Source organism: Babylonia areolata, chromosome 7 (genome assembly GCF_041734735.1).
Source record: "Babylonia areolata isolate BAREFJ2019XMU chromosome 7, ASM4173473v1, whole genome shotgun sequence".
Taxonomy (NCBI): Eukaryota; Metazoa; Mollusca; class Gastropoda; order Neogastropoda; family Buccinidae; genus Babylonia; species Babylonia areolata.
In genome coordinates this window covers 34,749,214-34,762,079 of record NC_134882.1, presented here as the reverse complement: position 1 = coordinate 34,762,079, position 12,866 = coordinate 34,749,214, and the positions used below count along the sequence as shown (strand labels likewise).

General features: G+C 44.9%; 1 protein-coding gene across 1 annotated transcript in view; it reads left to right on the top strand.

Moving 5' to 3' along the window:
• Positions 1–5,824: 5,824 nt before the first annotated feature.
• LOC143283831 (uncharacterized) overlaps positions 5,825–12,866 on the top strand; it is a 221,404-nt gene continuing 214,362 nt past the window's right edge. The window contains exon 1 of the mRNA XM_076590206.1: positions 5,825–7,064. Within this exon, the coding sequence (XP_076446321.1) occupies positions 6,349–7,064 (716 nt within the window). The 5' untranslated portion in view covers positions 5,825–6,348. The remainder of the gene's footprint in view (positions 7,065–12,866) is intronic.

Sequence of the window (12,866 nt, the reverse complement as noted above, 5' to 3'; positions counted from 1 at the left end):
TTGTTGATGCTCTTTTGTCATTCATTGCATTGTAATCATGTGTATTGTTGAATAATTAAAGATTATTTAAACCATGTGGCTCTATACGTCGCTTCTTAACATCTCAAGTTTGGTCCACTTTTACCGAGACTGGTTGGGTCCTTCTCTTACTGTTCAACATCATTTGTTCACTCCTTTCCTACAAGCCGGATTTTACGGGCATGTATGATCGCTTTTCTGGCATTTAGGCTGCCACACTCTGTTTCAGCGGGCGTTTTTGACGTTTCTATAACCCACCGAACGCTGATTAGATATAGACTGCATGTTCTTCGACATGTGCAGTTGATCTTATTTGCATGTGCTTACACCACACTACAGTACACTATACATACTACACAAAAAGTTTTTGAGTCAGTCAACTCTCTCTCTCTCTCTTTCTCACTCACACACACACACACACACACGCGCGCGCGCGCGCACACGCACACGCACAAGTGCACGCACACACAAGAAAACTGCACACGCGCACTGCACCTCGGCTTCTTTGTCGAAGTCAGTGACCAGTGTCCTGTTTATCTGTTTTATCTGTCATCTGTACTGCCAGGTCCCACCTGAAGCGAACCATTTGTCGTGACGGACAGTCAACTGGCCAACTTCTGTTATTGGCTATTGGCTGACCCACCACTGCCATCAGTTTATAATAAGATACAGTTTAGATGAACACGAGTCGCCCCAGAGTTTTTAAAGTTGTCTATACTGCCTGGTTTGACAGGTACCAGTGAAGGCATACAGAGAACGCAGAGAGAGAGAGAGACAGAGACAGTGAGAGAGAGAGAGAGAGAGAGAGAGAGAGAGAAAGACAGAGAGAGAGGCAGAGAGAGACATACAGAGACAGAGGCAGACAGAGACATATTAATAACCTGAATACTACTACTACTACTATTACTGATGATGATGATGTTGATGATGGCCATGGCAATAATGATGATAATAATAATGATGATTATAATGATATCAACCATATTACTAATATTACATAATGATAATAATAGTACAATTTATGTACATAATTGCAATGTGATAATAATCATTAATAATGATAAAAATTGTTATTATTATCATCATTATCATCATACACATAGAGACTGTGCAGATCCGTCATTCCACACACACACACACACACACACACACACACACACACACACACACACACACACACACACACACACACACACACACATTTCTCCGATTAAAAGAAGGAAAACCCAGCCTCACATACTAGTAATCTTGTTCTCATTTAATTAACGGAATCTCCCATCTTCAGTTCGCTCTGAGTCTTTTGAACTGTATCCAAATAGTGATCGACTCTCCTCCTGCTGTCAACGGCAACTCCTCTGATGTCGGTATATACAGCGATGTCAGCTTTGATAGATAACGGTCACATGGAGATGGACAGAAGGAAAAAAACCAAAAAAAACCAAAACAAAACAAAAAAACCCGAACCAGAAAGAAAACGGTGAGAAAACGTGGGAACGAAATAAAATAATCCACGAGGGAAAAGTCAAAGAAAGAGGATGTGAAAGAAACGAAAGAGAAACAGAAAGACCAAACTAAATAAAGGAGAAAGAAAGGAAAGAAAGGAAGGAGGGATGGAAGAAGCGACGAAGGAGAGGAAATAAGAAAAAAAAAAGAAAAGAAAAAAAGAATGAAAACCAAAGGAGGAGGGACAGTAAATGAAGGGACTAAAAAGAAACGAAACGAAACGAAAATTAAAAGGGGGAAAAAAAAAAACAAGAAAAAATCCCCCCAATAAAAGTAACCAAGAGAGAACTGAATGAGCGGAAGAAGAAGAAGGAAAAAAAATCGATCAATAAAAGAATGAAATGGAAAAAAAAAAGTAACGAAGAGATAAAAATCTATATAAAAAAAAAAGAAGAAAAAAAAGGACGATATACAAGAAAAAAACAAAAACAAAGAATGGACAAGAAATGAAAGAAAAATGATTGGACAAGATCAACTGAAAGAGAGAGAAACGAAACGAAATTGCATTGAACCAGTATAGTGAGATAAGCAATTAATTGTTTTATTACCACGGAAAGAGAGAGAGAGAGAGAATGAGAGAGAGAGAGAGAGAGAGAGAGAGAGAGAGAGAGAGAGAGAGAGAATGAGAGAGAGAGATGATGATGATGATGGTGACTGAACGTTCACTTCAATGACTTATCGACAACCACGCTGACTAGATGCTGATAATAATGTAACTAACAGTATATGACAGCCAGAGACGCCAGCTAAGGGTCGGAGGAGTGTGTGGGTGTGGGGGGGGGGGGGGTGAGGAGGGGGGGGGTAAGGAAGTGGGCGGGGGTTGAGCGGGAGGGGGAGGGGGCTGGAGAGGAGGAGGGAGGAAGGAGATGGAAGAGGGTGAGGAGAGAGAGAGAGAGAGAGAGAGAGAGGGGGGCGGTGGGGGAGATAGGCGGCGTGAAGATCTGCTGGATGAGGGTGAGGTTGTGGTGCTGGTGGCGGAGAGAGAGAGAGAGAGAGAGAGAGAGAGAGAGAAGGAAGAGATGCATGTAAAATCGATCTGACACTGAACTCTCTCTCTCTCTCTCTCTCTCTCTCTCTCTCTCTCTGTGCCCCCCACCCCTCCCTCCGTCCCTCCCCAATTTCATGGAGAGATGTGAACTAGTCGGCGGCGGAGGTGATGGTAGTGGTGGTGGTGGTGGTGGTGATGCAGGAGGAGAATGAGGGGAGGGAGTGGGGAGGACGATAGACGGAGGGGGTTGGGGGGAGGGCGGGGGGGGAGGGGAGCAGGATGCTCAACAGTTGTGTATAGCGGAAAGAGAGGAGGGAGAGGGGTGAAGAGTCGAGATGCTGGCTCAACAGTTGAGTTCACTGATGCTTTCAGTACCAGCTGTCTATAGCACGCTTCATGTATATTCGTAGGACCAACTTGAAAGCTTGCAAAATAAAATAGTTAACAGCAAAAGGAACAACAGTGGCTAGTTGAATAATAATGTATGTATATATACATTATATATAGATATAGATATAGGTATATGTACATATATATATGAAAGCGATAGCTAAGTAAATCAACTTGATATTTCGAGTTATGACACAACTTTTTTTTTCTTTTTCTTTTTTCTTAGCTTAAAAATGGTCAGCAGCAAAGAGAAAATCCGATAGCTGATTAATGTTTCATTTTATTTTAATTTTTAAAATAACACACACACAAAAAAAAGGAAAGTGATAGCTTAGGATAGCTCATATGAACGAGCACGATATAAGCTCAGGCTTGTTGTTGCTCGAGTTTTCTTAATTGAACGCTGTATTTCACCTTGTTTCTTGATATTAAAAAAAAAAAAAAAATGTTTAAACCATAGCTTAGTATGTCAATATTTTGAGCAAGGACAGGACTACCTGACTGATTTATTTATCCGTTTGTTGATTCACGGACAGCCTGCCTTGCCCACAGATGTTTCGGTGAGAAGGGGGGGGGGGGGGAGTGAGGAATAGGACTCGTGCTTTGGGGGATTGAAGGGGAGAGGGGAAGTTTGGAGAGTTTGTGTGTGTGTGTGTGTGTGTGTGTGAGAGAGAGAGAGAGAGAGAGAGAGAGAGAGAGAGAAAGAACTGATGCGTGGTATTGAAGTATCATATTACTTTCGTTTTGAAAATGTGTATGAATGTAAAACGTTGCTTTAAAGTTGTATTGCTTTATGCTGTCCTGCTTATCGCCCACACGCCAATTAATTTTTTCTTGATTTTTTTTTTTTTTTAATGAGGACATTAAACTGATTTGATTGGTTGACTGATCGACTGATTACCCGGCCAGTTGTGAATATCTTATGAATATATTTCATTCTCACAGTAAAACCACCACGTCTTTTACATCAGAAATGCGGTCGTAAACTGGTCGACTGATTATTGATAGCAACATTAGTAAAACATCCGTTATTAATGTTAACGCTTTGGAAAACAAAAGAGAAACATAGAAGAACGAGAATTCGGAACAAATCTTCAGTAGATTCAGAGAAACTCCCCCCTCGCCCCCCCTCCCCCCAAAGAAAAGCAGATCAACCAGCTAACATCACAGCCACCCGTGGAAAAACACCTAAAACAATGACGACGGAGGCGGGGACAGGATTGACATATTTTCCTGTTAGACAGTGACATGTGTGAAATAAAACATATCTGTTGAAACCAGGGGGGGGAAACTTATAAATGGTGACATAACATATGCGAAATAAAAGAGTCTGCTTAGACCATAGACACTAGAATTATTAGTGTCTATGGCTTAGACCAAGGGGAAGGGTATATATTGTGACATATGTGAAATAAAATCTGTTGAGACCAGAGTGAAAGGTATGTATTGTGACATATGTGAAATAAAAGTCTATCTATCTGTCTGTCTATCTATCTATATTGTGACATGTGAAATTGAAGTCTGATGAATCCAAGAGAAAAGGTATATATATATATATATATATATATATATATATATATATATATATATATATATATCAATATTCCTTTTGACCCCGGTACACTTTGTAATAAATCCATTCTATTCTATTTTATATATATATATATATATATATATATATTATGTGTGTGTGTGTGTGTGAGAGAGAGAGAGAGAGAGAGGAAAGGTGTGGCTCAGAAACAGGTAACAAAGACCATCAGTCTGTAAAGCCGCGGCGGCCATGAAATCAGTCCACCACTCTTGAATCATCTACTGGTCAGTCGGACACCAGTACTGACCAGCGTCCAGTTCACCATCTTCTGTGCTGCTAGCAGCAGTCTGCAGTCAGACTTTCCTCAGTGAGGTGACCGGCCAAAAGTTTGTAGTGGAGGACAAGCAACTGTGACGTGCTAAAGTCTCTTATTGACTGACCACTGACCATTGACCATTGACATAAAAGCCACAGTTTAAATAACTGCGAGGATTCATCGCCGGGGTTTTCATATATATATATATCATTGTTTATTCTGTGTGCGCGGTTTGAACAGGTGAGATATCCCGCTGAAAGCATACAGAGAGAGAGGGAGGGAGAGATTTGATTGCACAGAGAGAAAGTTTGTGTTCAATCTCTTCAGGTGATGTACACACACACACACACACACACACACACGAGAGAGTGAGAGAGACAGACAGACAGACAGACAGACAGACAAACTCAGGACTCAGTTCTCAGCTCCGTCACGGAAACAAACGGAGTGGAAGAGGCCAAAGAAGAAACAACTCGGGGTGTGCAGAACAGTGCTGTGCGCCGTGTGAGGAAAACAGGCAGTTTACGGCACAGATAGGACCTGTCTGTCCTCACACTACCCCTCACCCCCACTGCACACACACACACACACACACACACACACACGCACGCACGCACAGCGCAACAAACACCGCTCACGTGCGCCAAGTGCGGTTGGAAGCGAACAGGGGGCGGAGCCAAGCTAAGTGGGCGGGGCCTGGCCGGCGACACTGGGCGTGCAAGCCAAGCGGGGAGGCAGGGAGGCGCGAGGGGCTTGTTTCCCCGAGACAGACAGACAGCAATGTCTTTTGAGGGGGGGAAACTGGCATTGGGAGAAAGGACTGACTGTCTGTTTGAGTGAGTGCAATGACTGCGATTGGTGGGTCTCCGTGCGGATTGTTTTGGTAACACGCCAAGCTCGCGCTCTCTCTCTTTCTCCCTCCCTCTCCCTTCCTTCCACCCACCCTCCCTCCTTCCCTCTCCCCTTCAAGTGACTGACTTGTCCAGGACATCTGCGATTCTGCGCACTGATAGTGCTGAATGCTGGCTGCGCTCACCCCTTTTTTCTCGTGCGGTTCTGTTCTCAGCTGTGTGAAATTAATACACCCAATTGGAATACTGCTGCATTTGGCACACAGACACAGACACACAGACAGAGGAAGACAGTGAGAAAAGAAAAAAGGAAGTTCGTGGAAGTTGTGTTTTCAGTGACTCAGCGAGCTCCGAAGTCAAACTTGAAGTGACCGTGAGTTAGTTAACACCTGTGAGTGGCGTGTCTGTGTTCGGCGTGTCCGGTGACTAAAAAGTACAGACAGGTAGACAGAGGTGTTTTGTGAGTACGTGGTTTGTTTCACTGTTCAGCTCTGTTCAGCGGGGGTGTTAGGGGTAAAAGAGAAAGTGGTTCGCGACAGTCAGCCTTTTTTTTTTCTTTTCTTTTCTGCTGTTTCTCCCTGGCAGTGGCAGTGACTTGGTGTGTTGGGAGTCAGTGCCCAGATTAAGCTGTGAACAGCTGATTGTGTCAGTTCTTCTTTGGGACTATCAGAGACCTTGGCCGTGTGTGTGTGTGTGTTTGTGTGTGTCATCGGTGTGTGTGGGAATATCGTCAAGTGAGGGTGCAGCGAAGATGGACTCTCCCCCACCCACCCAGGTTCCGCTGTCCCGGGAGTCGTTCCCCGGCATGGACTCCCGCCTTCAAGGTCCCCCCAGCCCTCCCCCTTCCATGGTGGTCGCCAACAACGGGCTGGGCAGCCCCCCGACCCCGCACAGTGTGGGTGGCGGTCACCTGTCGGAGCGGGAGGGGGAGCTGCTGGTCAGCGGGATGACCAACGGACTGGCCATGGGACACACGCCTCTGTCCATCGCCGCCCAGGCCCACGCCGCAGCCATGGCGGCCGCCCAGTACCACAACCAGAGCATGCTGGTGGCGGCACACGCCCACTCGGCCCGCCACGTGCCCGGCATGGCGCCCATGAACCCCCTCATCCGGAAGAACCTCATCCCCAAGCCCGGCGCCCCCTACCCCTCCCCGCCCCCCGTCAGCGGAGACCACGCCTGTAAGATGATCAAGTACCGGGACCGCGAGGTGGCGGCCTTCATGGTGGATAACCGGGAGCTGATCTGCCTGCCCCAGGCCTTCGAGCTCTTCCTCAAGGACCTGGTGGGCGGCCTGCACACCGTCTACACCAAGCTGAAGAGGCTGGACATCCAGCCCGTTGTCTGCAACGTGGAGCAGGTCCGCATCCTCAGGGGCTTGGGCGCCATCGCTCCGGGCGTCAACCGCTGTAAACTCATCTCCTGCAGTGAGTTCGACGTCCTCTATGAAGACTGCACCAACTCCAAGTGAGTCCCTGTGTGTGGTGTGTGTCACTGTGTGTGTGTCACTGTGTGTGTGTCACTGTGTGTGGTTGTGTCACTGTATGAAGACTGCACCATCTCCAAGTGAGTCCCTGTGTGTGGTGTGTGTCACTGTGTGTGGTGTGTGTCACTGTGTGGTGTGTGTCACTGTGTGGTGTGTGTCACTGTGTGTGGTGTGTGTCACTGTGTGTGGTTGTGTCACTGTGTGGTGTGTGTCACTGTATGAAGACTGCACCATCTCCAAGTGAGTCCATGTGTGTGGTGTGTGTCACTGTGTGTGGTGTGTGTCACTGTGTGTGGTGTGTGTCACTGTGTGTGGTGTGTGTCACTGTATCCAGACTGTCCATCTCCAAGTGAGTCCCTGTTTATCTTGTGTGTCACTGTGTTGAACAGCCTATTCGTATACTGTACCAATTCCAAGTGTGTTCATTGTTCTGCATGTCAGTCTGAATGCCCAGCTGAACACCCTGCTTGAAGACTACACATTCACAGTGAATTTGCTTTCATTGTTTGCGAATGCTAGAATACTTTGTTCAACATTTTATAATTATGAAAATGAATTCACCAGTCATCTTATATAATGAATTCACCATTCAAAATAGTTTGTCCATTTTCCAGTCAGGATGCACAGTTGAACATGCCGTATCACGACAAATGCATCAGGTATCTTCATGACCTTTTTCAGTTTGCGCGTAATTAAGTGTTTACACTGACGTCTGCACCAACTTCGGATGAGATTGTGTCGCTCGTTCTGGTGTGTTCGTGGTGGATTTACTCGGATGTCGGCTTGCGTGACTTCATCCATGAAGACTGACGACTGTGTGTTCATGTTCCATGTTTCTGACGGTGTTTGCATGACGACAGTTCCTGTGGACATCTTATTTTAATTGCGACAGCTGTTCCATCCATTCTTCATTCAGCTTATCGTCCAGTGTTACCGTACACCTGTTTTTTTTTTGTTCAGTACTGACATCCTGTGTGACGTGTGTGGTCCACAGCACGGTCAGGTCAGTGTCTGCCACGGTTAGGTTCCATGGGCAGTTGGCCCCCGGCCGCGTGAATGTGGACCCCATTATTTGTATTTTGTATTTGTATTTCTCTTTTTATCACAGCAGATTGCTCTGTGTGAAATTCGGGCTGCTCTCCCCAGGGAGAGCGCGTCGCTACACTACAGCGCCACCCATTTTTTGTATTTTTTTCCTGCGTGTAGTTTTATTTGTTGTTTTTTTCCTATCGAAGTGGATTTTTCTACAGAATTTTGCCAGGAACAACCCTTTTGTTGCCGTGGGTTCTTTTCCGTGCGCTAAGTGCATGCTGCACACGGGACCTCAGTTTATCGTCTCATCCGAATGACTAGCGTCCAGACCACCACTTAACGTCTTGTGGAGGAGGAGAAAATATCGGCGGCTGAGCCGTGATTTAAACCAGCGCGCTCAGATTCTCTCGCTTCCTGTAGGCGGACGCGTTACCTCTGGGCCATCACTCCACAATTACCTTCACAACTCATCCATCCCACTGTGTTGCTGGTTCGCTGACTGAGGCCCTCCCTGATTCTGTGATGTCGTGTGTTGGAGGCTGTCCACCCACCACTGTCAACTATCCCCACTGCTGTCCGCTCTCACCTAGTTGCACGTGCTGGGCACAGTACAGTGTTTTTTGGATGGGGGGTTGGATGGTTGGGGGGCGGGAGAGGGGGTGGGGGGGTTGGGTTTTTTTTTTTTTTGGGGGGGGGGGGGTCTGTTGCGGAATCTTCTCTTTATCATCATCTTTTTATTCACGCGTATGGAAATCTGCACGGGCAGTCTTTTGCCATCAGATTGACACCCGATGCCATCTTCATTCCTGACGGTTTGGTTGGGGGCGTGGGGGGAGGGGGAGGCGGCGGTGGGGGTGGGTGGGTGAGTCCCTGATCTTTGTATTGTCCAGAGTCCTGTGGTGGGTTAGGGGGGTGGGGGGGGGGAGGTGATGGGGGTGTTCTCTGTGCCCTGTCTTTCACGAATAAAAAAAAAACAACCACCCCAAAACACACATTAATATAATCGTTGAAGGCACCACACAGTGAAGACGTGGGTATCAATTTAAGGGTCATGTTCTTATGTCGTCATGAAACGAATGTCGCCCTGTCTTGCTCTGTCTCACCCATATTACGATGCATATAAGACTATTTTCTTCTTCTTCTTCTTTCCAGTCAGCTGAGAGAGTCCTGGACTCCATGGTTGCATCTTTCTTGACCCAACCATTTTAGGCTTGTGTGGAGAGAAGTATACCTATAATGTGCATTGGATATAAGTACACATACATTCTGATGAATAAATGAATTGATATATATATATATATATGTGTGTGTGTGTGTGTGTGTGTGTGTGTGTGTGTGTCTGTGAGTGTGTGTGTGTGTGTGTGTGTGTGTGTGTTTATAGTGATTCTCTTCGGGCATGCTGGGAAACTGTTGGATGTTTTGGGAGTTGAATGCCGAATGTTCATGTACCAGTTTTAGAATAGCATTGAAAAGATCCTTCATTAGGATATATAGTGGGGGAAGGGCAGGGTGTATGTATGTATGTGTGGGTGGGTGGGTGGGTGGCTGGGAAGGGGGGTGTGGAAGCCGGGAGAGTTTTAAACACTGAAACCTTTACCAACTGCAACAGAAGGGTATAAAGGAGGTGGTGGTGGTGGGGTGGGGAGTTAAAGGGAGGTGTGTGTGTGTGTGTGTGTGGAGGGGGGGGGGTGGGGGGGGAAGAGGGGAGTGTCCATTGAAACGGTGGGATGTTTATTTTTGGTTTGAGACTTCAATCCCGTGTGTGTATAATCCATGCTGAATTATTTTATGTTCAGCGTTGCTCTTTTCATTTTGCTTGTTACCTGCTGAAAGAACGTGGTGTGTTTGTTTTCCTTTCTATCTTGTTATTATTATTATTATTATTATTATTATTTTTAATCATTTTAGTTTTTAGGCCAACTCGTTTCCTTTTTGTATTTATTTTCCTTCATATTTTCCATTTCTTTTATCTGTGTTGACAATTTTTTTTCCCAACCCCAAAAAACATTTTCTTTCCCTTTGTGTAGCCGTTTCATTCACAAGTTGTTTTTTTTTTTCTTTTTCTGCTTTTCTCTATTTTCCTTGAGCTTCGACCCTACGGCCCCACGCTCCCTCCCCCCTCCCTCCCCCTCCGGTGTTTACTTTTCCCTTTGGCCGTCTGATAGATGCACAGTGTGTGTGTCAGTATTACTGAGTTACATTCTTCTCTTTGTGTTCTTTTTCTCTCTCTTTTTTTTTTTTCCACTTTTGGAGTACTCACTCTTCAAATACACTGAAATGCAGAAGTTGGTTGAAGACATCTCTCTCTCTCTCTCTCTCTCTCTCCACCCTAACGAACAATTATAGTGAATGGAGATAACCTAGAAAACAAAGAGTCTTGTCTCTTTTTTTTTTTTTTTTTTTTCCAATGGCACGTTTGGTTGGTCGCATTGCTCAGTGTCAATAACGTACGGCTGACAAAGCGATGCTCTTTCTGATTTAATTAATTTATTTATTTAGTCTCTGCAGTGTATTATTTTTTTTTAGGAGGGGGTGAGGTGGGAGCTTAAGGGGTGGGTTGGGGTGTGGGGGGGTTATTCATCCAGTAAGTTTATTCGTTGGTGTACTTGTTCACTTGAGCGGCTGTACCGGCGACGGATGCACTAAGGTGACCATGGTGTAAAGAACCCACGGCAACAAACGGGACATCAGTGGCAAATTCTGCAGAAAATTCCATGTTGATAGGGAAAGGAATACACTCGCAAGGAGAAATAACAAACAAAAGACAAAAGAAACAACGAAAAAAAAAAAGAAAAAAAAAAAGAGAGAGACAAAATAAGGAGGAGGTTACCGCTGCATTGTAGCAGCTCGCTCTCCCTGGGGAGAATTTCACACAGAGAGAAATCTGTTATGACAGAGAGTAAATACAATACGATACAATGCAATACAATACGGTGCACTGCAGTTTAGTGCAGTATAATACAATGCAATGCAATACAGTGCGCGACACAGGGCGATTCAATACAATACAATACAATGCAATGCAATGCAATGCAATACAGTGCGACACAATGCAATACAATACAATACAGTGCGATACAATACAATGCAATACAATACAATACAGTGCGATACAATACAATACAATGCAATACAATACAATACAATACAGTGCGATACAATACAATATAATGCAATACAATACAATGCAATACAATACAATACAGTGCGATACAATACAATGCAATACAATACAATACAGTGCGATACAATACAATACAATGCAATACAATACAGTGCGATACAGTGCGATACACTACAATACAATTCAATACAATACAATAGAACAGCCAAGCGAGCATGGGGTGACAGTTTTGACAGCGTTGTTCACACCGCATTGTTATCAGCTCTCTCTCTCTCCATCTCCCTCTCTCTCTCCCTCCCTCCCCCCGCCCCCCACACCCACCCCCCTCCCCCTTCTCTCTCTCTCTCTCTCTCCCCACGTGGCAGGGTTGTCAGCGGCCTTGATGACTTGTCTTGCTGTGTGTTTGTGTTCGTTTGGCTTTCGTGTTGTCCTCTTGTCACCGTGTTTCATCGCCACCACTCCCTCCTTGCACTCACTGCCATCGTGTTGGAAAGCACCGGCAACATTCAGCCACATGTCTGGCACTACTACTACTACTACTCTCCACGATGCTCCTCGGTGTGGTGTGTAGTGGTCTGTACTATCCTATCCCCGCTTGGCACGCTGGAGACCGGGGTTCCATTCCTCGTCGGGGAGAGAGGAGGGTCGAGCCATTCGACGACAAACTGGAGGTCCCTGTGCGCATCTTCGCTTTCCGATTTTTTGACTCACTTGTGTAAACAAAGTGAGTCTATGTTTTAACCCGGTGTTCGGTTGTCTCTGTGTGTGTGTGTGTGTGTGTGTGTGTGTGTGTGTCTGTGTCTGTGTGTCCGTGGTAAACTTTAACATTGACATTTTCTCTGCAAAGACTTTGTCAGTTGACACCAAATTAGGCATGAAAATAGGAAAAATTTAGTTCTTTCCAGTCATCTTGTTTAAAACAATATTGCACCTCTGGGATGGGCACACAAAAAATAAAAAAGAAGCCTAATTATATGCAAACTGCATTTACCGTTATATTTATATTTTTTGTATTCTCTAAACTTGGCACTTTGACCTCTTATTCTGACACAACAACAAGAGGAGTCATTGTTATCATTTTTTGTTCAAACAGGAACTTCTTTTGCTAAGCATGGAATTTTTATTTATTTTGCAAACGTTTTGGTGCAGATAGTAAAAAAAGGGAGATTACTCTGTAATTAATGCTAGGGGACTTAATTTATCACAAGTGAGTCTTGAAGGCCTTGCCTCTCTTGTTATATTTTCTTCGATCTGAATTAGTTACCTGTTTATCAGTAAATGCTATTATTCACTATGTTGTATAGTTTGATTTTACGATAATCAGCCACTGTTGATACTTAGCTGTATTGAAGCTGTTTTATTTCTGATTTAATTATTGATTTATCTATTGAGACATCTTGCTACAGCGCATATTCTTGGAGGTTCTGTGTGCCATCATACCAAACTGAACTCTTCTTTCTCATCCGAACCATCTCTCTACAAGTGGCAACTCACTACTACTACTGCTACTGCTACTACTACTGCTACTACTACTACTACTACTACTACTACTACTACTACTTATTCTTCCTCTTCTTCTCCCCTCTCTCAACTCTGTGAAGAGTCCTTGAGGCACCGCACAGAACTG